This window comes from Artemia sp. Qi Xiang Cuo, chromosome 1 (genome assembly GCF_049724085.1).
Source record: "Artemia sp. Qi Xiang Cuo chromosome 1, ASM4972408v1, whole genome shotgun sequence".
NCBI lineage: Eukaryota > Metazoa > Arthropoda > Branchiopoda > Anostraca > Artemiidae > Artemia > Artemia sp. Qi Xiang Cuo.
This window is the reverse complement of record NC_142794.1, coordinates 99,868,800-99,896,072: the sequence shown is the minus strand read 5'-3', so window position 1 is coordinate 99,896,072 and position 27,273 is coordinate 99,868,800. Positions and strand designations below refer to the sequence as shown.

General features: G+C 36.8%; 1 protein-coding gene across 1 annotated transcript in view; it reads left to right on the top strand.

Moving 5' to 3' along the window:
- LOC148956991 (glycine receptor subunit alpha-2-like) overlaps positions 1 to 27,273 on the top strand; it is a 210,468-nt gene that overhangs the window by 55,057 nt on the left and 128,138 nt on the right. Inside the window, exon 2 of the mRNA XM_089092734.1 lies at positions 9,884 to 9,975. Coding sequence (XP_088948860.1) covers positions 9,884 to 9,975 — 92 coding nt within the window. The remainder of the gene's footprint in view (positions 1 to 9,883; positions 9,976 to 27,273) is intronic.

Genomic DNA, 27,273 nt, shown 5'->3' with positions numbered 1-27,273 from the left:
TTGTGACACATTTGAATCGTGTCTAGAGTTACAATCTGCATGTAATATATGTAGTGGGAAAGGCTTTAGTTTTTCAATAGTCACGAACTCTGTTCCTATATTTTCAATGAAGAGTGTAATTGGGTTCATTTCGTAGGTACTCTTTTGCTATCTTCTTTTCAACTTTAACGACTAAAGCAAGTGTAGTGGGAGAACTTAAACTTCCCACTTCTCCAATATTTGCATGAACACCTTTCAAAACTTGATCCATTTTTAATGTAATCGCGGTGTGAAGTGCCTACTACCCTTTCGCGTACTAAATGATATGGAAAGACGCGTACGGTAAATAAGCTTACCAGACCCACTCGGTGTGCTTTTCAATGAAATATCTCGTGATATTTCTTCAAATTCCCTTAATCGTTTAAAAATATGTTTATTTCTATTAATAGTTTTGGGAAAATTTGACGACTTTAAAAATTTATAGAAATAACTATCAAAGGATTCAAGTCTTTTTCGATTTGCAGTCAAAGCTGATAGCAAATCAACTAAATTGTAAGGTTTGCCCTGGATTATAACTTCATTCTTTTTCCCGTCATATTTTTGATTTTTAACGAAATAAGTCAAGAGTCTTTTACTTTGCTCATGATAGGATTGGGTAAAATGTCTACAACACTTGCTCTTCATCTTTTTTCGACTTCTTTAAAGTTTCAAAATTTTCCGGAATTTCAGAAGGTTAATCAATTGTATTGATGGTGAGTGGTTTTTCACGACAAGGTTTAGGTTTGTTGACACGTCGAAGCGGTTTTTGAAGCAATATTTATTTCTCATCATAGGCAATTGTTTCATTGTTAATAAATTTATCAAGATTGTATTTTATAAGTTTATAACTTGAATCGGCGTGAATTTATAGGGTTTAGCCAATGCTAGAGAACAGTGTTTATAAGTACGGCGATCATCGGTAGTAACAATGAAAAAGAATTTCCACCTGCTTAAACAAGCCGTTTTCTTTTACTATTTCCTTTCTTTTTGCAAGCTAGGGTACGTACAATTGAACGATGTTGCTTTGTCTGTGGTCTAACACTGTCTGACAGTTGAAAATTACCTTTCGCTAAACTTAAAAAAAATTCTAATTGGATATTAATGAATTATTTATCAATACCATGTTTGAGTATAGCTTCCCTAAGCAGCAATTTTGAATTAGCTTTACGGAAGATAAATGTAGGTTATCATGTAGCTTCTTCAGCATCTTGATGTCGAGTAGTGGCCTTTTTTACTATTCAAGGGTAGATATAGAGTAATTTTATAGTAAAAAATATCAGTGACTACACTCAACTCTTCGGGTGAATTGTGACTCATGTCCAGTAAAATATACCCATAAGGTCTAATAGATTTTGAATTTAACGATATTGAATTATTTTTGTTAACAGTGTTGTTTTGCCAGAAATTTATAGTCCGCAAAGAAATGATTTGAATGGTGTTTTAAATTGATGCATACTCATCTGATGTCAAAATACAACTAACCAAACCTAACCTTAATCTGTTGAATAAATACTCAAAAGAAATAGATTATATATGGTTTCTTTAATTCACAAATAAACTGAAAATAAACAGTTGAACATATTTACGAGGCATGTTTTTTTAAGTAGGTACCGTTTTGTGATTCAGCCGCCGCAGCCCTACGGTCGGCGTTCTGCGTATGCGCGCTGGTTACCTACATCTCTTAACTACGCACAGACACCATTACAGTCTGATTCTTCATTTTATACATTGTTTACTGATTGTTTAAGATGCCTCCGACAATCGTGAATCCCGCCGATTGTAAAGTACGGGCTGTTATACGATTTCTTAGTGCTAAAGGCCTAAAACCGATCGATATTCAACGTGATATTTGTAAAGTTTATGAACAAAACTTTATGAGTGATGGAATGGTAAGGAAATAGGTGAGAGTATTTAAAGATGGTCGCACAAATGTGCATGATGAAGAACGGAATGGGCGTCCTTCGGTCTTTAATGAAGATTTGGTGCAGAAAGTGGAAGAAAATGGGAGAGAAAATAGATGCTTAACAATTTCATTAATGTGTCACTGGTTTCCTCAATATTTTCGTAGTGTTTTGTATCGTATTGTGACTGAGAACTTGAATTACCGGAAATTGTGTTCACGTCCGGTTCCAAAAATGTTGACAGATTTGCACAAAACCCAACCTTTAGGCAGTGCATTGACTTTCCTTCAGCGGTACCACAATGAAGGTGAAGATTTTTTAGACCATATTGTTACTGGTGACGAAACATGGGTGGCCTACGTCACACCAGAATCAAAACAACAATCCATGGAATGGTGACATTAATCATCACCAAAAAAAGTGAAGTTTCAGCAAACAATTTCTGCCTGGAAAATCATGTGCACAGTTTTTTGGGACAAAAAAGGAGTATTGCTAGTAGAGTTTCTGTCTCGTAGTGAGACAATCAATGCAGCGTCTAATTGTGAGACATAGAACAATCTGCGTCGTAAAATCCAAAACAAAAGACGTGGTAAGTTGAGTAAGGGTTTTGCTGCATGACAATGCCCGTCCACATGTGGCTAATCGGACCAAAGATCTCATCAAATCTTTTAAATGGGAAACTCTAGATCATACTCCATGCAGCCCTGATCTGGCGCCCAGCGACTACCATTTGTTCCTGCACTTGAAAAAACACCAAGATGGTCAGCAAATAAATACAAATATATGAATATATCAAATATCAAATGTAAAAAAAACATATTGCTGAGCTGGAGACAGAAAAACTGCCCTACACCCCCCCACTGACGGAATAAACAGCCATCCTCCCCCTCCCTAAAACTGTAGGAATTTCATCAAACCGAGTTATTTTTTTTAATTTACACAATCAACTCGATCTGAAGTAAGGTGGTGACCGTATGGTAGTACGGACACACCGCCCGCACAAACATAAACTTTGTCAGATATGGTGGACCAGGCATTTTCTCTATTCGAGCTGTATAATTTTTATACTTTAAATCGCGAATGGCCATGACACTTGCTCTTGGAACTACATTATTTTCTATAAAGTTCCTATAAAAAGTCATGTTGAATTGTTCCTTTACATTGTGTGACGGAACCCCCTTCTAGACTTGTTTGATAACCTCAGTTTGCGCTTCCACAAAGTACACCTTTTGACCTGGAAACACCCCATGGTATACCAAGCCACTTCCCTTTCGATCCCTGGCGTGGCCAGTTGTTTGGATTTGGGATGCGGATCAGTGGTGTGACTCTGTAAGCTTAGCCAGAGTCGACCCAGCTCTAAATGGGTACACGGAGAAATCTGGGAAAGGTAAGCAGGAAGGGTGTGCGAAAGCACAGGATGGGTGTCCCCAAGTCCCTCATTGCACTTCCTGGCTGAGGGCCACGAAACGGAGATCAACACAGTCGGTTTGGACCTTAAGGGTCTAGTGCCCTCATAGTTACTTTTACTTACCTACTTACTTCGGGAGCTAGTGTACTCACCAGTTTCCAAACCGTCCAATAAATTATTTTTCTTAACTTTTAGCAATAATGAATCTGTATCCCCGTAATAAACTTGAGCTTGTCCCTCCCGGGCCATTGTAGCTTATACACATTGTAATAAAACTCCACCATGAGTTTTTTAAAATTTCTAATATGGCACTGCCAGCGACAATATATTTATTTAAGACTACCTTTTTTTCTTTCTATCTAAGAGGACCATACTGGAGTTTATGATCGAAAACGACGTGAAGTTTGGATTTTTGGGCACATTCTTTTGTGTTGGTCAGAACGTCACAGCGACCCCTTTTGCGCACACTGTCGCAAAGTTTTACCGAAGGCCGCATTTGAAATAAGTTTAAATATCTCTTTTTCGACCTTTGATTTTGATTCAGACCGTTTTTTGACAAAGGTGTCAACAATTGTCTTCATATAGGGCTTTTGATTGAATTGAAGGGCTTTGTGAATTTTTGTGACTTTGAAACAATTGGCCAGCAACCACTGGAGAAGAATGTTGCGCAGAACAATATTCCGTTTCGGTTCAAAGTCGACAATAAACTATTGTTTTGAAGGTGTCCAGTGCATACCCCCATCCTCTACCAAAGATTAATTATAGGGACTCAAAGAGTCCCTAGGAACCGGTCTATTGATTCACGGGAAGTCCTCCACCGAGTCACAAGGGACTCAAAGAGTCCCTAGGTACCGGTCTATTTATGCACGGGAAGTCCTTTACCGAGTCATGACGTTCCAAAGATATTTCATCATCAATTTCGAAAACCTATCCTCGGGGTCTATTCTCCTCAACAGTCTGTATGTTGGGAAAACTTGGAGCAGAAGGATTGTCAAGCCATTGGTAATTCTCACACAGCAAAGAAAAGTGAGACACTGCCGACGGATAAAGAGAATTCATATCCAAGAAAACGGCATTCGTCTTTTCATCGGTGCGTTGTCCAGTCAGGTGGGTTTCAAGGATATGATCCCCCTGGAAAATGTATTCTCCCTACATAGATCTCTCTTGAAATAAGTGCTGATCCATGTCGGTGATCAGACCTATTTTAGCATCACTAATTTTTACAATTAAATCCATCACCAGATGAGGATCTGAAAAATAATACCTTATATCCAACCCAAATTTCTCATAAATTTTATCCGTGTTTTACAGACAATATCCGAAAACGTCAATACATCATTTGCCAGGAACATTTTACAACCATCCAACCCATTTTTTCACTCTCTCTTAGCCCAAACCCATTTGGCAAATTCATAATCAGCAGTGGTGCATTGACGATCGCGAAGTGAGTCATGAAACTCTGCGATGGGCGGCAATTTTTTCTCACTTAGCCTGGAGGCGGATTTTGCAAGTATTTTGCAAGTTATCAAGTATTACATGATAATAAATCATACACTTTCTCATCTAGAAAGCAATCTTTGAGGAGGGGGAGACTATCAAAATCATCCCTTTTTTGTAATTAAATTAATTTACTTAAAGATTTGGGGAGGAAGCTATAGAAATCTAAGACACGGATTTTATTCAAGCCCGTATTACCATTTTCAAATGTTTTTCATTTAAATTGTATGACTGGCAACTTCTCAGATGATTTAGGTATGATTTTATAAGAAAAAGAACAATCTACCCATGCACCATCTACAACTTCACCTTTTTGCAAACGTGCCAACATTGGTAATATGAATTTCAAATCGTATTTGGAATTGTGCCTGTAAACTGGTGGAAACTAGTGCTGCCTAACAAATACATCCCATGATTTATGCGCAACCCCACAAAAATAACTCCCTATGCCTTTACACGTTAATAAATCATACATATCATTGTAACGGGATCAAAATTCAAAACCTCAAAAATTTTCCAATTAAAGTTACTCAAGTAAAATAGAATCACCCAAAATATGAACCTAAAAATTCAAGTAACCTACAGATCGAGTAAGGCTCAAGCGTTCAATTTAAAAATTAGCAAAACAAATGTATCTTATTCAAACATACTTTGTAAAAATCTTCCCCACGGAAAATGTAATAGCAATAAATAAATCCACCTCCGTGTGGCCAAAATATGCAATAAATATCAGCGTGACCAAACGTTACATGACAGGCGACCAACAATGTAATTTAAATCTTAAGAGCTTGAATTCCCAAACTGTCAAGAGAAGGTATAATTTATCATACAAAAAAAGTAGTCACTAGAGATACTAAGTATTTTCGTGTAATCTAATTGCATTGTTCTGAAAACTAAGTTTAGGATTATGTATTCCAATGCAACTAACTTATATTGTCCCTTAACAAGTTTCACAGTGATAAATTATAAGCCATCTGGAAACTAAGTGACATGTCGCTAGCAATAAAATTACAAAGTAAAACTTTGTTTTGTCGAGAAAAATTCCAAAGTGAAGTCTCAAAGTTATAAATCGTATCCAAATTCAAGTAGCCAATTGGTTTATCCCTGTCCAATAGTAATATAGGAGATACCACGAACCAATAGGATCAATGTAACCTATGTTTTAGCAACGCCTAAATGTAACCTCCGGCGGAATCGGAGGGTATAGTTACTTAGAATTTAGCAATTTTGAGCAGTCTATGAGGAGTCGAGCAGGAGTTTTTTAGAACGAGTTTACAGTGAGTCATTGAGAACAATTTTAATGTAAGTGATCTATCTATTGCGTTGTATATGCCCCAGTCTATAACATTGCCCTAGTCTCTAGGACTGTGAAGTGTTATACATATAATATTTAATATTCCTGAAACAGCTTTGTACCGCTAATGTGAGTAAAAATAAATAGATTACTTTCTTAATTTTGTCTCTTTATGTTAGTATTTCTCAAGATAATTAGTCCTTGTGGCTCCAACCACTCCCTAAGGAATCTGAATCCTTTCAATCTGATTTCTTTCAATCTGACTCAGTATGGCCATTAATATATGCTCCCCATTTGAACCGCTGCTTTAATCCCCCGCTACACAAAGCTCCCCCGCAAACTGAGGTATAAAATATAAGAAAGATATAATGAAAAACCACCTCATAAGAAAAGAATAATAAATAACCCCCCCCCCCCACTAGATCATCATGCACAACCCCCCTGAAAGTTACGAGTATATGGCCTTACATGATTATAAATTATACATTTCATCATTTCGAAAGAACTCTTTGAGGAGGGGGAAACAATCAAAATCATCCCTATTTTGTACTTAAATCAATTTACTTAAAGATTTAGGGAAGAAGCTATAGGAATCTAAGAAACGGATTTCATTCAAGCAGATATTACCATTATTAATTGTTTTCCTTTTAAATTCAATGACTGGCAACTTCTCAGATGATTTAGGTATGATGATATAAAAAGAAGAACCATCTACCCAAGCACCATCTACAACTTCACCTTTCTGCAAACGTGCCAACACTGGTAATATGATTTTCAAATCGTATTTGGAACTTTGCATGTAAACCGGTAGAAAGTAGTGCTGCCGAACAAATACAATACACGATTTATGCGCAACCCCTGGAAAGTTACTTCTTCCCGATGATATCTCTTGCCACAAATGGTCAAGACCTCAGACTTTCGCCTTCCCACTATCCTCAATAATTTTTTTCTTACAAACCCAGCATATTTCCTTATTTTTAATAGCCAACTCGTCTTCTGGTGATAGAGTCATTGAACAATGTGAATTGCGCAGTCGTGAAATTGTGTTACTAGCTGTTTTAATGAGAGTAACCATAGCGGGGCCTACACAATCTTAACCCCCAAAGTCTCAATTACATGTACCACTTGCATGGTATTGTTAGAGTCTCTTCACGCATGGGCTAAAGATAGGGCAATGGCTTCGTGTGCTTTGCCACGATTCAATTTTGATGGATCGTACACATCCGTAAGTGCAGCTTCAATGTCTCATGTCACCTTGTCGCTCTGCAGGAGCGTGTTCTGAAAATTTTTGAACTGCAAGATCGCATTATCAGCCGTAACCATCTTCACAGATTGGTACCAATGACGCTTGCAGTGTTTCAAGTGGCTATTTTATTTTAATTCACTACGAAATCTAGAAAAACGCATTGGACCGTAATAGCAGGTCCCATCATAATTTTTACCCTGACTTAAAACCCTGCTAGTATTTGTAATGGGAAAGAAATGCCTAATTTAATCAGGATCTTTGGCAGGCAAATAAAGAAGCTATACCCAGTACTTCACTGATTCAATTGACGGAGCCCTAACTGACCACAAAAAAAAACATTTTTTTCACCGAGATCAACTTCTTTACAATCTGTTTCATACTGCAAAACTGTAACTCCAATCTTTAAGTATTCATTGGTTCTAAAAATATGTTAATCCCCTTAAGTGTTACAGAATAATGCCCCTTTAAATAACTAAAATCAACTTTAGGATATTCTGCCTCCTCCTCACCACCATTAACTGCCAAGCCGCCCAAATACGTCTTACTAGCATTGTCTTTTGAGGGTTAAGCACCCGCAACAAGGACTGAATATTTGTATCACTCTCAGCTGTATCGAAAGAGAATCGTTGGAAAACCCAATAATCCCTAAAATCTGCATTATTATGTTGCACCCCCTGTCCTCCTCCCACCTCTTAAAAGAAATTCTTTTTAAAATTTTGTAATATTTACTTCCAATTTTCTAATAAATAAAACAACCAACCCGCTCTTATTTTCATTATACCCCTTCATCCCATTAACATTTTCCCCTACCCAATCAGAAAAAAACTTAAAGTTATGCAATCCGTTTGAAGCGTTTGCATAAGATAATTTCTTAAACCATATTGGCTTGCCATAATATAAGAAAAGGAAACGATCAAAAATGGGGTTCTTAAGGCCAAACGAGAATACTAAATAAACACACAAAGCGAATATTTTGAGAGGAAAACCACCCTTATCTTCAGTGCGAAAAGAAATAATATATTCAAGGAAAGTTCCGAAGAAGAAAACAACCAAGCGTTCGTATCCTTGTTTGCAAAGATGATACTCGCGCAAATCACCCGTACTTGCATTAAAAAATACTTTAAGTATTATTAATGACTTTTTGCTATCACCTCCCGCCTCCTGAATGTGTTATTGGAGAAGTTCCCGAATCTTGCCCACAAACGGGATCCCTATGTCAATTGGATCCGTATGAATACTACCACGTATAAGACTATTAAAAGGGTCTCCAAACTCAGCCCTAACACATGAATATTGTGAAAAGAGGTCGCAGCTAAATATAAGTCAAGTAAAACAGGCGGTGAACCGGCACAACCACTTCACTCGACGAAGTTGGCACTTTCTCGGCCTCACTAGGTAATAATTGTTCTAATAGATTGTCAAAACTAACTGCTGAGGCCGAGATCCCTCACAATGGCGCCAAAGTCAAATTTGGGTGACTCCATACTAAAAGGGCCCGCCCTCGCCCTTAAGATCCCCCTCACGTTCACTTTCTTGTGGAGGTGTACAGACATTATCACGAACTTTAGATGTTGGTGACGATAAATTATCGATGTACGCCCTTGGCGACGGTATGTAAACCAAGAAAAATAATAAGAGCATATTAGCTCACTGGAACACTTAGCCCTATGAAAAGACCATAGTTAAGAATGATTATATACGGTGCAGAGGCATACTAATACCCCTCAGACCACTCTTAGTATTATGAGCATAGAATAGTACAATGGCCCCTCGGAGGCATTATGAGTACACTGCTCAATATAAATGTAACGCCCCTATATAGGGACCCTTTGTATGTCTTATGACTATAGAGGGTACCAAAATCCTTCGAAATCATAGACACCCTACTACTGACTGTATATGAAATGGCTCTCTAAGGTCAAACTTGTGGCTATAAATGCAAAAAGCCTCCCCCCTTTGGATCTATAATGTTTTTTAAAGTCCAGGAAAACTTACCAAGGGTGGATTGGCGTCTGCACAGGCTTCGATTGCATCTTTTATCCATGCCGGAATAACATAATTAGCGTCGTCTGGTACTGCCTCTATTCCGAACAATTTGTCCAGGAGTTTCCCAATGATGAAGTCAGCCAGAAAAACGGAATATAAAATTTAGCAGTGAGAGGAATATTATAGTTACACTGAAAAAATTTGTGACACAAGGTCTTTGTCTATTTCTTTTGAAGTGTAATTGCATATAACCTGGACCTTCAATACTATAACGAAAAAGACCTTCAAAGCCTGAAAAACAACGAAATGAAGGCTTTCAAATAGTAAACTAAAAAATTAGTGAAAAATGGATTATTATTAGCTATTTCTCTTACGACTGTAAAGAGCAAGTTCGAGAGAGGTCCCTGTAGTAAATAAAAAAATAATTCACAATTTATGTGAAAGGACATAAACAGCATTTGCGCTTTAAAACCCTTGAAATTCAATAATTGAGTCGTCTTCATCCTCTAATTTCTTCATTATTCGTATTTTAGATCGTCTTCGACAGACGGGCCCTTAGAGTTCTCCGATATCCTCCCAGAGAATCCCAAAGACTATGACAAAATGCAGCCACCAAAAGAGAATGGTGAGTGATTTTTTTTGAAACTAGTATTATTTTATTCTCCGTTATGGGGCGGATCCCTAGAATGTAACTCCTTTGAAAAAAAGTCATTGAAAAAAAAGGATTCAGATTACTGATACTTCTCAAAAAAGATTTCCCCCGTTTTGCACGATATGAGGAGGACCTAAAACAAGACTCTAGTTTAGGTTTTCCCCACGATGGTGACTCCAATGGTGCATGGTGATCTAGCAATATTTTTGAGGAAATCTCAAGTTATTTTCTTAAATTCTTAAAAATGTGTTTTGTAATAAAGTTTGCTACTAAGATAAACTTCTATAATAGCTACTAAGCCTGCACTCCCTTAAAAGAAATATTTTCTCAATAAGACATTTTCCCACTATATTCATCTGCTATTGCCACCACGATATCCTAAATAGACTAGAAATAATGCTTTTAGAGTTTATCAAATCAGGAAAAATGATATGAATTATAAGTGAATAAATTGAAGACACATCTGGAATTTCATTTTGGAGGGGGTCAGGGGTACCGATTACTACCGTACGGCTGTTAATATGTTTTTGAAGGTTTTTTGGGAGCTCTCTTGGATTGGGTCTAATTTTTTTATTATAGGTGTTTACATTTATAAGAATTTGGAGTGTAAGAGAAAAGTCATCAAAATTTTTGTCCGATTCATTCAGGCACGAACAAAATTCCAACACGAATTCTATTTGTTGGCACATAAAAACATTCTGAGAAGAAACAAAGTTTATATCATTTTTATATTGTTCTTTATTTTAAAAATTAGATTTTGGCTACTTGAAGTTAAGAGTTCATCAAGGGCTTCGACTACGTTACAAATGAACTTTTAATGAACGCAAGTCTTAAAAAAAGTAAAAAAAAATCACCAGTCTTGCTTCTGGAAGACTCATATTCTATATAAAAAAAAAATTACAACGATGTTCTAACAGATAGCAAAGCTGGTGTTTAAAAAAAAATGAATATTCAACAAAATTAATTGAGTTGAATTTTTCTTGGGTTGTATATTGGGACTGCAGAAGAAACTACCCACCAGCGGGACCAATTCATAACACTATAGCAAAAATTCATAAAATATTACATAAAACTGTTGAAATTTTCCTTTTTTCTATTGAAGAAGAAAATAGATAGTCTTGAAAATGGGTGGGGGGGTTCGCTATTCTTAGTTTTAGATAAAAATAAATTTGTTTTCTGAATCTGGGGGAAACGATATTCCCCAGCTACCTCCCCCCTTAATTGACACCACTGCTATCCGCAAACTGAAATTTAACCCGCAGATCGTGTAGCTTACGCAACGCAATTTTACTGTTTTTTAGTGTGAAAAAAGTTTTAAAGGGTTAAAATACTGGGATAAATGAGAAAAGACAGTTGCCTTTTTATACCTTCACATTTACAAGGAAGTAGTACAATAAACAAACATTGGACAGTTATTTATACAGTTAGTTAAAACTTGTGAAACATTTTCTTCTGTATCAAACTATTCGCGTAGGTTGCGTGCGTGATTATAAATTATTATAAATTGATTATAAATTAAAAAACTATTTGTGCCTCAGTTAATGTAGTATTTGGTTAATGTTGAAAGGTAGAAATGAAATGAAATTAATATTCGATCTCTTCCCCAGTGACTGTTTTTCTTCAGATAGTTTGTTCATTATCCAAATTGGCATTAATTAGTTCATGGTCTAGGGTATTTTTGAACAGTAGTTGAGTGAGCAAGCAAAAGATAACAATCGCATTTAGCAATCATATTTAATTATTTCAACTTGTAAGTTAATTTTAATTTTCATGTTAATAGTTTTCAACTTTTCAACTAGTTTGAGGGTCTCTCTCGCGATCTTTCTAATTTACTTCTTTCTAATTACTTCTTCAATCTAATTACTTCTAATTTCTTTAATTGCTTTTACCTCTGCATCTAGTAGATTCTTATTAAGTTTTCAGATGAAAGGCTAAGAAGAATAAATTATAGTATCCAGATTAGGCGGATTACTTGATGATCTCCTTTCTATATTATGAATTAGTCATCTTTTTCACGCTTATATAGTTTCTAATATAGTTTCTAGTTATATAGTTTCTAGTTTCTAATGTGCTGTTTTTTATTGATACTAGATTGGCTTGGTAGTTGTGAAATAAATCATATTAATGCTTTATTATCTTACTGATTATATTTATTTAATGAATTTTTATATGAACATTTTTTTGCAAATTCAATTTTTTGAAATATTTTTTTCGAAAATTACAGAAAAATTGTGTGTTTTTGTTAAAGGATTTAATTTTTCCTTGAAGATGTTTAAAAAAATTTAGTTTATTGAACAGCTATGAAGAAAAAGAAGCATTTAAAGAATGTCCATAGACCAAGAAACTATTAATTGTATTACTATTAATTGTATTGACCATATTAACGTTGGATATTAAGATATTTATTTTTATATGAACATTCTTTTGCAAATTCAATTTTTTGAAATATTTTTTTCGAAAATTACAGAAAAATTGTGTGTTTTTGTTAAAGGATTTAATTTTTCCTTGAAGATGTTTAAAAAAATTTAGTTTATTGAACAGCTATGAAGAAAAAGAAGCATTTAAAGAATGTCCATAGACCAAGAAACTATTAATTGTATTACTATTAATTGTATTGACCATATTAACGTTGGATATTAAGATATTTATTTATGTCACAGAAAGCCTAACTTCGAAAATTTCTTGTATAGATATATAGCCCATCTCCGGCTCGTGAAACATGGGATTGCTCTAAGTTTGTTTATCGGCTTCATTTGGTTGCTGGATTCTAAAACAGAAAGATGTAATCTCATTTTCTATCTAATTTTTGAAGATTTTACTAAAAGGCGTGTACATCTCAAGCTGCACCTATCGCAGGGATACCATAAACAGCATTTGGCAGGCGCGCTACTTTGCCCGTGCAAGAAATTTAATGTGCCGATACCCATATAGGCAAGTGGAGAAGCCCTGATGTGAGATGTTCACTATGGAATATTTCATTTGATTGAATGTGTTTTTGCTGGGTATTTCACGACGGTTTATATTTATTAATGACAATTTTGTACGAATCTGGACATTTCTATTTGCCTGATTGTTGGGTAATACTGCTTTGTTCTAAATAATTTGATAGGTAAGAGTAGAAAGGGGGGTCCGACTCGTGACGGGAGTCCATATATGGGCATAGAATACTGACAGGACATAATTTATTCAAGGATTATCGATCGAGTCTAATGGGGGTCAAGGTCAATCGATCTGTTGTTGTTTGACCACGTGTAATGACATGAGGGGTGATTTACATAATCGCTAGGGGCAATGTATTGATCTAGGACTCGAGGGGGAAGTGAATTTCCAAGAACTTGATTACGTAATCGAAGGGGAAGTGGATTTCCGTGAAATTGATTGCGTAATCGATTGGGAATTTTATTGATCCGACAAGGGGAAACATGATCACGTGTTTCCTTCCCAGCCAATCAGAGGGCTGGTTACAAATCAGCAGTAGAGATTTGCAGAGAATATGAGGAAAGAATTTTTGCTATATTTGTTTTATTAGTCTGTGAATAGAATTCAAAGGAGTGAGAAGAACAGTTTGACTTTACTCATTTGGATATATATATTTGTGCTGATGATGAGTGGGATGTTTACCCTATTAGAAGTTGATAGTGGAGTTGATGGTAATAATACAAGAACACCATACATTGCGGTGGAGATCACGAGAGGAACACGGCTTTGTCTGGAATGGGATGAAGTATATGCAAGATATGTGATATCCTTGAGCAAATTTAAAATGGAGGATCAATTATGTTTCGCTGCAAAAGTTGATATAGCGCATGTGAATAGACTTCAATGTGCTTTAAGTGCGTTGGTGAAACATATCGAAGACAATAAACTGTATCGCTAATTGTATATGCTTAGTATTATTGTTGTTGTTGTAATTATTCAATAAAATTGTTTCGAAATTGAAAATGCTCCCTTTCTTTTCTGGTCATGTTAGGCTAGGGGAGAACGAATCAAGACAAATTTTAGAGTGGAAATATAGAGTTGAATGTCTAAGAAATTAAGAAACTCTAGAGAAAGATACATAGAGTAAATCCAGTATTTATGGAATCCCATTGGATTTTGGATGATGATTTTCTTACGTTATCTCACCAAAGTAGGAAATTCTCTTGTCAGACAACACTTGAAGATATAATGAGGACTGATTCTCCCCCAGTGGACTATTGTATGAAACTTTTAAAATGTGATTCAAATGCTTATACTCAATTTATTGAAATATTAATTGGAACAAAGCAGAATCATATTGTGGATATACTTTTGAAAACATTGCCAATGGATTCAGTGTAGATGGCTTCTCCTTCGAAAGAGGTAAGCTCACAGAGCTACTCCACTGTCCGGTTCCCCTCATTGATTTCATGAAATAAGAGAAGATCAGTTTTGTTTTAGCAGTGAGTGAGTCAAGTGATATCGGAAAACTATAATTTTCTTTATAATCCCGCTGTGCATTTACACTCTTGGCAGTTGGACCCAATCCGAACCATTCAAAATTATAAATGACTATAATGAAAAGTATAAATTATGTAATCCTTGTAAATTATATAGAGGCTATGCAGCACAAATTAAAGGATGTAATTCATGTCTTGAAGAGGTATGTGACTCTCACCCTAGAGGGAACCTGTGCTCCAATTGTCACTATGATAAATGTGATCAGTGGGAGAATACTTACCCCGCTATGATTGGAAAGAATCCCAAATGTGATTTTAGTTTATTTCTACGAGATTGGTATCGTCGTGGATTTAAATTATTCTGGGAAGAGGAATCTGGTCTACGATTCAACTGTTGGGGTAGCAAGACAATCTGGTTTCTATGTCATCGTTGTGACAACACTGGATGTTAAGATTATAAACCAAGTTATTTTTATTTGGTACTTACCGAATGTGATTCACCATTTTAAAACACTGTATGTGATATTGCTTCAAATAGACAGATTGAAACTCGTGAATTTCATAATATGAATGCAAATAGTACCATTGACTATACAAAGAGATATGACAAGAGTGAAGTTACATTGTACTGTAGAAAATGTGACCCTGACTTTGCAGTCAATCAAGATCAATATACAGTGAATACAAATGATTTATCAAGATTAGTGTTTCACAACAGCTGACTATACACCGATGAAGAAGAAGAAATCTAAAGTGAAGATTTAAAAGATATTGTTGTATATACAAGCATTTTATTTCTAAATAAATTCCCAAATATTTTTTTAGTGCTTTGCTTGGAGGACATGCAAGTCAACGTTATATAGGCACGAGAGGATATTTTCAACTAGACAATTGTTCAGACGTATAGTGTCACCCTAAATGAAGAGTAGCTGCTTGTAATTATAGTTACAGCATCGAAACATACAGTATATTACTCAGTATCGATTGAACCTTTTAGTCGTTAGATCTTGAGCCCTCTTTCGATCTTGAATAATAGTTTTCCCATTGCTCTCAATATAGTTGCTGATGTGGGGTGTTTAGAATGTATAGGGTAGACCAACAGGATCAACAAATTCAATCGTCTTCATTGTTTGAAAGATCCACAGCTAATCACCCGTCAGCACAGTCGACGAGCTGCTATTAACAATAATCAAGGTATTGTAGACACTTTGAATTTTTCGAAGAAAGTCTAAGGGCAGACAATAGTATTTGTACTGTGACATGTAGGGGTCCATATTAAATACATTGATTATTTGACTGGTGCTCATGGCACCAAGTCTAGTAGAACACCACCTTTGGGATTGATCTCCCAATAGGTTTCATATTTATTTAGTGAGATTAGCGCAATACTCTTAGCCAATGGGTCGGCAAATGTACACTCTAAACGCACACTCCCCGTACGTACTATACTCATATCCTGTGTGCCAGACAAATCCAATACAATAATACCATTTGTTTTAGCAAACATTTCTTCGGTTATACCATTTTCAAATAGTTGCAAATCATGATCTAGGGTTTGCATTGTCAACTCATACAATGTTCTATAGGATTTATCAAAAGATAGATTGTAGAGTGAGATACCGTTTACTTTGCACACAAGAGATAAAAGTCGAAACATCTCAAATGTATGTGGGCATTCCGTCCATGATCCTATTACACTGGCACTTTTTACAAATGCCAAAGCGAGTTTTGACGGAATTTCGCCATTGATAAAGGATGAACCGATGAAGGTGCGTGAGCCCATGGCAATATGACGTTGATTGGTGATTGTATGAGGAACAAGTAGTTTAATATTATTTCCATTGGCTCTCAATTTTTCCACTGCCAAAGCGACAGAACTCATGACCTGTTGTTTGCGTACATGAAGTATTGCCGAGGTGAAGGAGAGACTTACATCAGGATTGGCAGTAAGTTCTTTTCTCAATATGAAATTAGATGGTGCAAGCGTCAGTTTTATATCCACTTTAACATTGGGCGGCAGGCATTGGGGTATATTAAATATTTCATGATATATTTTTCCAACTAGATGTAATTCACTAGTTGTAGCATTTTTAAGTGCATCTGTACTATCAGTAATAGTCATATATTCATATCCATTGGAGGTGCCTCTCAATTCCTTGTATGAATTGGGTGTCATCAGCATGAATTGCATGTAGCTTTTATAATTTGAGAGATTGTTGCTTGTGCTCACCAGCGTGCCATTGATGTAGACACTAATTTGACGAAATAAATTATGTAATATACAATTTTCATAGGATATTCCATCGGCCTGAATTGGCATTGTATTATCGGATTTCCGGACTTTCATTTCTAAATCTATAAATGTTGAAGACATGTCCATAAAGTAGTCTTCATTGGAATAAATTTGAAAGTAGATATTATCGGAGAGGGGTTGTTGAAGATAAAATTGTTCATAGTATCCATGCTTAACACTCACATCAACATTTTCAGCATTGAATAGATTCAATGAGGCGGTGATTGAAGGTTGAGAATCCTTATGCGGCAGGTAGGACATCTTAAGAAAAGAGATATATTTTCGATCTAACAATTCTCTTCCTGGGGCTTCTTTTTCTGTTTACAGCACGTGTCGGCTTTTTCCTTCTTTTCTTTGACAAGAGGGATGGTGTCTTTCGTTTCCGACCTGATTGGAGACTGATGAGTGATGCATTGTTTCTCGACCTTTTTAAGCCTTTACCATTTTGTTTTAATCTCTCGCCAAGGGTTCGCGCACTGGACCTAAGATTTTCCGTAGCACTTTTTTTAAAACCCTTGCCAGAGCCCAAATCGTATAGTGTAGAGGATGCAAAATCTGTCGCAGCCGGTAAAAGATATTTTCTAGCCAGTGGTAGTGAAGAGCGAAACAGCTTAGCAAACCAACTGCCAAGACCGTAGCCAGACATTGTAGTACGCCCCTTGTAATAGTCCATTCCATTGCCCTGTTGTCTTGGGCCAAGAGTATTAACATAGCAGTCAATATCAGGACAAATGAATACCACTTTTCTATTAGACATCTTGTTGTTGAACGATGGGACGAAAATGGCATGTAATCACAGCCAAACCCTTAGAAATTGCTATGGGATCACCCAATTCATTTCTTAGTGTTTACTGACAGAGCTCTAATTAGGTAGTATATACGGGAATCTACTGAATATTCTTTATATTTTTGTGGTGAATATGTGCTTGATTGGTTTTTAGATAAAGAAGTAGTAGGAGGGGAACTTTTGAATTACCAACCCGAGATGTTTCCACAAATGAAGAGTAGAGAAATATACAAGTGTCCCTGGAGAAGGCAGGCGGGTAGTCAGCAAATATGAAATTAGTGTTTCCGGCACTTTTACCATTGATTATATTGAGCTTAAAGCCAAGAACATCCTTTAGACTATCATTGAAAATAACCGTATCACTGTCAATAGGTGAATTAATGTACATCTTACCCTCCTCCTTTAGTAGTTGAATTGAAAAGCTCCCTTTTTACGACTGGAAATTCTTTGATTAATAATACGAAATAAATCATTCATACAGGTGAGTTCCTCGTAGGGTAATTCAATATATGGTTAGTCTATCCAATTGATTTTTTGAATTTATTCTTGATCACTTGAGGGTGGTGGCGGCCAATCATAGGGTCTAATTTTTATTTTATATTTACGATCCTTTCTCAGGATTTCATAGGTATTTTTGAGAATACAGTCCAGAAGAGCCACTTCATACTTTCCATTGTCGTCGAATTTGATGGTGGGGGAGAGTTTCGTCCAAAAATCACTTGTTCTATTCAAGTCATTGTAGAGAGGATCAGAAACATTGGACATGAAAGTCACATAGAAATCATTGGGCATTGTTAATATCTTCAGCACTGACCCAAGAATCAAAATCTGAGTTGTATCCTAGCCAGTGAACAAGCAAATGTCTCTTGCCCTTACGTGTAAAACTATTTAATATCTTTTCAATTTGATACATTTGGCTAGTGTTTCTAATATTTTGCAGTTAATATTCATAAAAACCATCGAGAATCTCATCATCCTTTGTGTCTCACAGCCAATATTTTGTAGGCGCAGTGTCCAAGATTTTGTATACTTTTAAAAGTTTGGTGCTCCATAAATAATTCTCCTTTTCAAAAATATTGGTGGTTCTATTAATTCGAACAGTATCACCAACAATAAAATTCTTCTTCGCACTTTTTCTTTATTTTTTACCAGTTGCGCAATGCTTTAGCATAGCATTAAATGTATTTTAACTGCATTGAAATTTCCAAGGGTTTGCATTTGACAGAGATTGATGAGGTCGATGGCTGTATATCCGCATTATACTATCTAAATCATGAATAAAAGCTGGTGTATTTTTCAGGCTACAATATCTTGAAATTAATAGACGAATCGTTCTTATTATTCGTTCAGCCAATGCAGCCTTTATCGGGCTGTGACTATGATAAAGTGCTGTATTATATCTCAATAAAACCTTTTGCACATGGGGATTATCGAATTTACTACCACGATCCGATTGAATTTACTTAGACAGATCCTGCTAAAGAATAGTTTCAATGGACTGAGAAACTTCAAAACTACTCTTTGATCGCAGTGGAATTGCATGTGAAGAGCGACTAAATGCGCTGATTGTCACCAGTATCTATTTGTAGTATGCATTTTTACGCCGTTGAATTGCGTCTAGACTTAAAAGATCCGTTTGCATTATATGCAGAGGGAAAAAGGTTTTAGTTTGTCGATATTAATTGCCGCGAAGCCTGTGATTCCGATGCAGTGTGTAACTCGGTTCATTCTCTAGATACTCTTTTGCTTTTTTCAATGTGGGGCCGGAGACAGCTTTAGAAAGCTTTTTGGGAGAACTTAAACTTCCCGCTTCACCAATATTTTCATAGACACCTTTCAGAACTTCATCCATTTTGAACGCAAACACGTAGTGTAAAGTCCACTCCCCTTTTGCACACTGGAGGGTGAATCAATTTGTCTTAACTTTTGAATAGCAGCCATAGGTGTTATAAAATCATTGCTGCTGCTGCTAGTACTTTCTAATATTGAATCTTCTTCTTTTGTGAATGGTGTTGGTGTTGGCACTGGTATTGTTGGAGGACTATAGTCTTTTACTTTCATCAGAATTGGATTATTGCCAATACGACTTGTGGGGACGTTTCATACACTTAAAAAGGAGTATAGATTATTGTCAAATGATAAAAGTCCTTTACGATTCGTCAATATATCACAAATTAAATCAACTAGATTATAACTTTTTCCCTGAATTATAATTCGCTTCCCTGTGCTGTCGACTTGAACTTGATGTTCACCGCCAGTTTCCAACATGAGATAGGATAATACTCTTTTACTCTGTTCTCGATAGGTGAGTGGCAATAGATTTCCAATTTTCAATACAATTGAATTCAATTCCTTCTCCTTTGATGCTGTGAAGAATCTTGAGGAGATTTTTCCTGTTTAGAGGGATTGGTAACAGTGGCGGCGGTGGATCTCTCACGATAAGGTTTATGCTTGTCCACACGTCGTAATGCATCTTGAAGCAAAAGCAGTTTTTTGTCATCGGCAATATTCTCATCATTAATGAATTTGCTTAGATTGTCTTCAAAATGTTCGACATGTGAGAGAACAAGTTCAAATGGTGTCAATTTTTAGGGTTTTGCCATTCTCTCTCTAGAGAAAACTGTTTACAAGTCCTGCAATTATTGGCAGTAAAAGTGTGAAAAAGCTACCGCCTGCCTGAAGGAGCCGTTTTCTTTTTAATATTTTTACCATTTTTTTAAAAGCCAAGGCGCGGAAAGGGGTAAGATTTTTGTTTTTATGTTGTCTAAAAACATATGGCAGTTTAACATTGCCCTCAGTTAAATTTAAACAAAGTTCAGATATTAGATTCATGCAATCATTGTCAACACCATGTTTGAGTATGGCCTTCCTAAGCAAGGTTTTGAAGTGCTGAAAACGGAAAATAAATGCTGTTGTTCGTGTAGTTTCTTCAGTGTCATAATGGCAACTAATAGTCTTTTCTACTGTTCACCGGAAGATATACTGTAATTTCATTGTCAAAAATGTCGGTGACTACACGTAGATCCTCGGGTGTGCTCTGATTAAGATCCAGAAAAATGTAACCGTAGGGTTTATTAGTCACCTGAGTGTACGCTGACAACAGAAATTTAGGGGTGCCGGGGTATATCTGTTTATTGAGAGTTATTAGCGAGCTAGAATCACGAACAACACGACAGATAATATAGATGGTTCATTTGAAAGCAAGGGTTTTCATATATTTGTTCTGATGAAACGGTTTATCGAGAACTAAGTTTATGGGAATATTTCAAGGATGGGAGCAAACGGTGAACAGTTGTAGCATTTCCTGTGAGAACTGTTCAATGGATTCAGCCAAATCATCAATAATCAGCCATGAGTTCGATTCAATACTATTGAAAACATCAAGTCCCCGTATGAATTGTATTGGTATGGTTATGACAATTGCTTTTATTTGATCTTTGGACTCCTGCCAAATACTATAGCAATAGTAGATTTTTTTCGGCTTTTCCAAAAACTTTTTATCGCGATTTCGCATTATTTTAGCTAAGCGTGTTGTTTTTCCCGACATTGAGGGCTCACACAGAAACAACCTGAAGGGTGTTTTAAATTGATATAAGCTGCTGCTGCTGTTGATAACAGTCGGACTATAACTAACTGTAAATCCTACGTACCCAATGAATAAGTAGTAGTAGTAGTAATTTTCCCATAGATCTATCTAGTACGTTATCAAGAACAACAACAACAAAAAACAATATTTCATGGCAGTATTTATTTCGACAACATGAAAACAAATATTTGTTCAACATGAACAACAATGATAAAAATAACACTTTACGTTCAACAAGAACAGTTGAAAAAATTCCATTGCAGCATTTATTTCTGCAACATGAAAACTCTATTTTTTCAACATGAACATGAACCTGAACAATGATAAAAATGACACTTTATGTACAACATTATAATACCACTTTTTGTCCATTAACAGCAAGAACAACACATATTGTCTTAAAAACACTTTTTGTCCATCAACATGAATACTTTATGTAGATTAGCACACACTAACACACTTTTTTGTACAACAACAACAACAACAACAACACTTTTTTTTGTACAACAAAAAAATACTTGAAAACAACACTTGAAAAAAAACACTTGAACTTTAATTTCTAGGATAGCACAGTAGAACCTTATAACTTTAAAAGTTGGGTCCCCCCACCCACCAGGGCCGCGGGGCCGAAGGCTGGCCGTGGGCGGGACCCCTCCCCCCCGGGAGCGGCCGCGGGCGGGATCCCCCACCCCCGGGGAGACCCCCCACCCCCCGGGAGCCGCGGGGTGAAAAAACTTTAAAATAGTTGTCGTCACTGCTGCTACAGGTTAGTGGTTGGGTTGGGTTAGGGTGGTTAAGGTGGTTAGTTCATTTATGAAAGGGTTAGAGCATTTAATTTATGAATGGGTTGGGTGGTTAGCTTAGTTGGTTAGTTGGTTAGGCGAATTTATCCATACCAAGTTGATTGCGATAGTCTATACATTCAATAGGTTCTGAAATACGGTAGTGACGATGAGGTAAAACACTCACATCATTCTCGAGCACATAGACTTTGTCGAATATACACGACATTGCATTTTTTTCCACTCTCACAGTATAATTTCTATACTGTAGAGAGCGAATTGCAAGCATTTGTGCTCTCGGCACTAGGCTACTTTCTGCACAGTCTCTGTACACGCTCATGTTGAAATTGCTCTTTAAAAAATGTGTAGGCACCCCTTTATACGCCTTCTTTTCATCCCCACTATGTGTTTCAACGCAATAAACTTTAGGACCCGGGAAAACCCCCCTGGATATCAAATCACTCCCCGTCTCTGATTTTAACATTAATAGTTGGTTAGGGGCTTGTCGTTTCACCCACTCGGGGTAGAGGGATTGATTCCAGTTGGTGAAATCTATCCGCGAGCTTATTTTTTCCCCATTCTCTAAATCACCCAATAAATACTGGGTCCCATTTACATATAAACGCCGAGGATCTTTGTCCCATCAGTAACATTGGCCAACTCCCACCGGTGGCCAGTGCACCTTGCAAAATTTGTAAAAAAACGACAACATGAGCTTTTTGGAAATTTCTAGTACTGAACTGCCACCCGCTATATTCTTGTTCAGTACCAAATTTCGCTTTTGCCTGTGTAGAAGAACCATGCCAGTTTCTATGCTCGTGAATGATGTGAAATTGGGATCGGCAATAATTCGTGCGTACTCTAGAGGGTCAGTCACAACGTCGCAGCGAGATCTGTTACGTACGCTTTCACACATTTTGCCAAACGCTGAATTTAGAATGAGTTTGTATATTTCCTTCTCTACCTTGGAGTTTGCCCTAGAGCGTTTATCGACAAAAGTGTCGATAAATGTTTTTAAATATGTTCGCTGATTGAATTGCAGGACCCTATGTATTTTGGTGATCTTGAAGCAATTGTTCACGATCCAATGCAAAAGCATAGGGGGAACAGCGAAATTCTTCTTGCGGGAAAACCTACCAACAAGTTTTTTTTGAAAGGAGCGTCAGTGAGTTCTCACATTTTCACCCACCGAACGAATATTGGTGCTCAGCGAGTCCATGGTTACTGGCCAATCGATATAGGGAAAAACAAAATCTTTGACGGAATAATGACACGCTACCGAAATTTTACCGGCATTTTCAAAGAACCATCCTTGTGGCCCATTGTCCTCGACGGTGGTAATGTAGGGGAACTCACAAGGATTCTCAAGCCATTGATAGTTTCCACACGGCAAAGAGTAGTGAGACATTGCCGAGGGGTACAATGAGGTCATGTCCAAGAACACTGCATTTGACTTTGCACCGGTGCTGCTGTTTTGTCCGCTCGGGTCGGTTGACAAGACTCGGTCCCCATGAAAAACATACCCTCCCCTCATTGAACGCTCTACAAAAAGGTGCTGATCTACATCTGTGATTAGGCCTTTTTCCTTGATACTAATTTTTAAATCAAAATCAATCGCGAAATACGGTATGGAAAAATAGTGGTCTCTATCTAGCCTGAACTCTGAATAGATTTGTTCTATGTTCTTGCAGACTATATTCAACCAAGTTAAAACGCCACTGGCCAAGTACAGTCTACAATAATCCCACCTATTTTTACAATCCCCCTTAGACCACACCTTCTTGGCAAACTCATATTCCTCGGCTGTGCATTCACTGCTGGTCAGTGAATTGTAAAAAGCTTCAGTTGGAGGTAGTTTCACCTCGCTTAAGCAAGTTCCAGAACAGTAATAGTCGTATGCGTATACACCTCTGCAGGTCAATAGGTCATACATTTAACTGTCTGGAAAGTGCTGTTTAAGCAAAGGAAAGCTAACAAAATTGTCGCATTTCTGCACTTGAATCAATTGACTCAATACCTTGGGAAAAAAACTAAAGGAATCTAAAAACTTGATTTTATTCCAACACGTATGCCCATTATCCACTGCTAGCCATTTCAGCTCGAGAAGCAACAACTTCTTGGCCGATTTGGAAATAATGTTATAGGTAAATGAACTGTTTACCCATGGACTGTCTACTCCCCCTCCCTCCCTATGCATACGTGCCAGTGCCAGTAAAATAAATTTTAAGTCATAATTTGCGTTGTGGATAAAAACAGGGATAAAAAACTGCTGGCTAACATTTAGGTTACACGATTGATGCGCAACCCGTCTAAAATTACTACCCCCAGAGGATATTTTCTGCCACAAGTGATTATGATCTCTGACTTTCCCCCTCCCCCCTCTTTTCTCTTTAGTACCCTTATCCACCTCTTCAAACTTCCCCTTACAAACCCAACACATTTTTTTATTTTTAAGCGTAAGACGATCCTCTGCAGATAAAACCGATGGGTAATGGGTATCTCTCAGTCGAGAGATAGCGCCTTTAGCTGCGCCAATTAGTTTAGACAATGCCATGACCATAAACTCCCCCTTATTCTATATTTATACTATTTCTAACAACCGCATGGTGTTAGAACTGCCTCTTTGAGCATGAGCATAGGATACTGCAATCGCTTGATGTTCTTTGATTCGGTTTGGAAATCGAGGATTGTTCACCTCCACCAGCTTAGCTTCACAGTCTAAAGATATTTTGTTGCACTGGAGGAGGGTGTTCTGAAACGTTTTGAAGCGTAGAACGGACCTAACCCCAGAAACCATTTTCACTTTCTGATAGCCAAATCGTATATAGTGCCTCATGTGCTACCATATTTTCATATCCCTTCGGAATTGAGAAAAACATGTTTGACACTCGAAATAGTGCCCTCTGTTTCTACCCTCCCCCAGGCCTCTACTAATGTCCGTTATCGGGTTAAAATGGCCAATTGAATTGGCAAAGTCACTAGATGGTGGTGTATACAACAACCAAACCCAGTGTCTGACTAATTCAATTGACGGGCCCCTTACTGGGAAAACCACCCCCTTCTTTTTTAAACCAACCCCATCTTAAAATTCAGTTTCATACCGAATCACGGTATCGCCGATATTTAAATGGGCATTAGCTCTTTCAAAAATATCAATGGATCGTAGCGTTGCTGGGTTTCTAAAGAAGAGAATTCTACAATGGGAACATTAGAACCTTTCATCCCATGTACAGCCCAATGGTCTAAATTCGTCTTGGAAGTGTCCCGTGCTAGAGGCTCGAATGCTGACATGAGGAAAGCATACCTGAAACATTTATGATCTGTTTCAAAACAGATTTATTGTACACCTTGACATCGCATTAAATATGTATTATAAATTAAAACTACATACTCATCCCTCTGCCCTCCTCTTAAAATAAAATCTTTCTGAAATTTAAAGATATTAACACTTAAATTTTCAACAGATAAAACTACAGACCTGCTCACATTTACGTTAAATTTCTCGAGATTAGCTATAATTTGAACAATCCAATACATGAAAACAACCACAAAATTTTTCTAAATTCGAATAAATCAATCACTCGCATCTTAGAGTGCACAGGATGGTGGTAAACTTTACTTGTCCCTTCACTTAAATAGAACACCTTTAAAAAACTAGACAACGTAATTGGATCCCTCCCCCATAATTAACTTTAGTTCTCTAGCAGTAGACGAATTTTATCTACATATATATGCACAATTTCTACAGGATCAAACACAAAATTTCCCCCCATAAGTGAATTAAGGGGATCCCCAAAAGTCGCAGTGTAGACAACTATTGCATTTAAAATTGTGTTGGACAGCTGAAAGTCTGGAAAAGTCGTGAATTTGGCATTACCCCCTCCCCCTCTTGTATATTATCAACACTCCCTCCACATTGTTCAATATTTGGGGTATGCGAATGCTCCACTTCAGTTGTTTGAAGTGGGGAAATGTAATCAGTGGAGGGAGCGTTCCCAGTTAATTCGTTTGTAAAATTATTTAAAAGCTGTAGGGTGTTTTGACTCAAGTCCCCCTGCTCAACTGTGCTATTATCTACATTTAAAAAATCATTTAATTGCTCATCAATATTAAAAGGTAATTTACTGTCAGGTAAAATGTTATTGTCCCATGTTGAATTATTGGTTGAGGGCTCCTCCCCTCTAACTGATGATAATGGTCACAATGATTATGGTACCAATGCGCCGATCTATAAATGAAAAATAGCTTATTTTTAAAGTGTTTAAATCACTCCTACTGTTTTTTAAAATTTGGATTATTATTATTTAAAACATGCTTAGTAGTAGTAGTAGTAGTAGTAGCAGTATGCACGTAGTAGCATTTGGTTAATTCACTGCCCCCCCCCACATCTATCGATATTCTGAAAGTTCAAAAATTTTCAACTTAATATATGATATTTACAATCTAAAAATTACATAGAAGTTGTTATTTGATTTTGTTCAAACAACTCCCATCACTTTCCGATATTGATTGCTCCCCCTCCGCGCCGGCCCCACGGGCTCTAGCAGTGCGTCCCACGGCGCTTCCCGGCCCCCACAGTGCTTCCCGGGCCCACCGGCGCTTCCCGACCGCCACCGCGGCTCCCCACCTTAATATAAGATATTTACAATCTAAAACGCATGACATAGTAGGTTTTGATTTTGTTCAAACAATCCCCCAAAAAAATTTCATATTAATACTCTTTATCTGCTTTGGAAAAAAAACATGATTTGAAATGGATAGCCATATCCTGTCATGTTACACAACTCGTTCCAATAGAAAGTTGTTTTTAAGAAATTTGTCAGGGCAAGATTAACAATTCGTTTACATCACAATAGAAATTATAAAGTCATACTTTATGAGAATAGATAGCCTTTTTTTGACCTCACTACTCAATATCAGCAGGGTGACTGCACGCAATTTACATAATTCAAAAGAGGTAACATTATATTTCCTTTGGGGAGAAAAAATCTTTCAATATCGCTGTGATACAGGTTTACAGTGTTGGAAAATGGTGAAAAGAAAAGCCCTAAAAAAGTTGGAAGGTATAGGTAGATATTTCTATAACTAGAGGTAAATTCTCACAGCCTTCAAATTGAGTGGGGAGGGAAAACATCCTTTAAAATCTATGACATAATTTTACAGTGTTGAAAAAAGCGAAAAGCAAAAATATGGAAAAAAAAGGTAGGAACGAATCAGCTTTGAAAAAAAGTGGAAAAGGCTCTCTAAAAGTAATTGCTTATAAATTATTTAAAAATATTATTATGAGATATAGAAACAGTTTATGATCTAGAGGGGGAGGACCAGAGAAAATATGAAAAAAAAGAGCGGTTTGACAAGCAAAAAAAAAAAAAATTATATTTAGATATATCTCAGGGAGGAGGGAG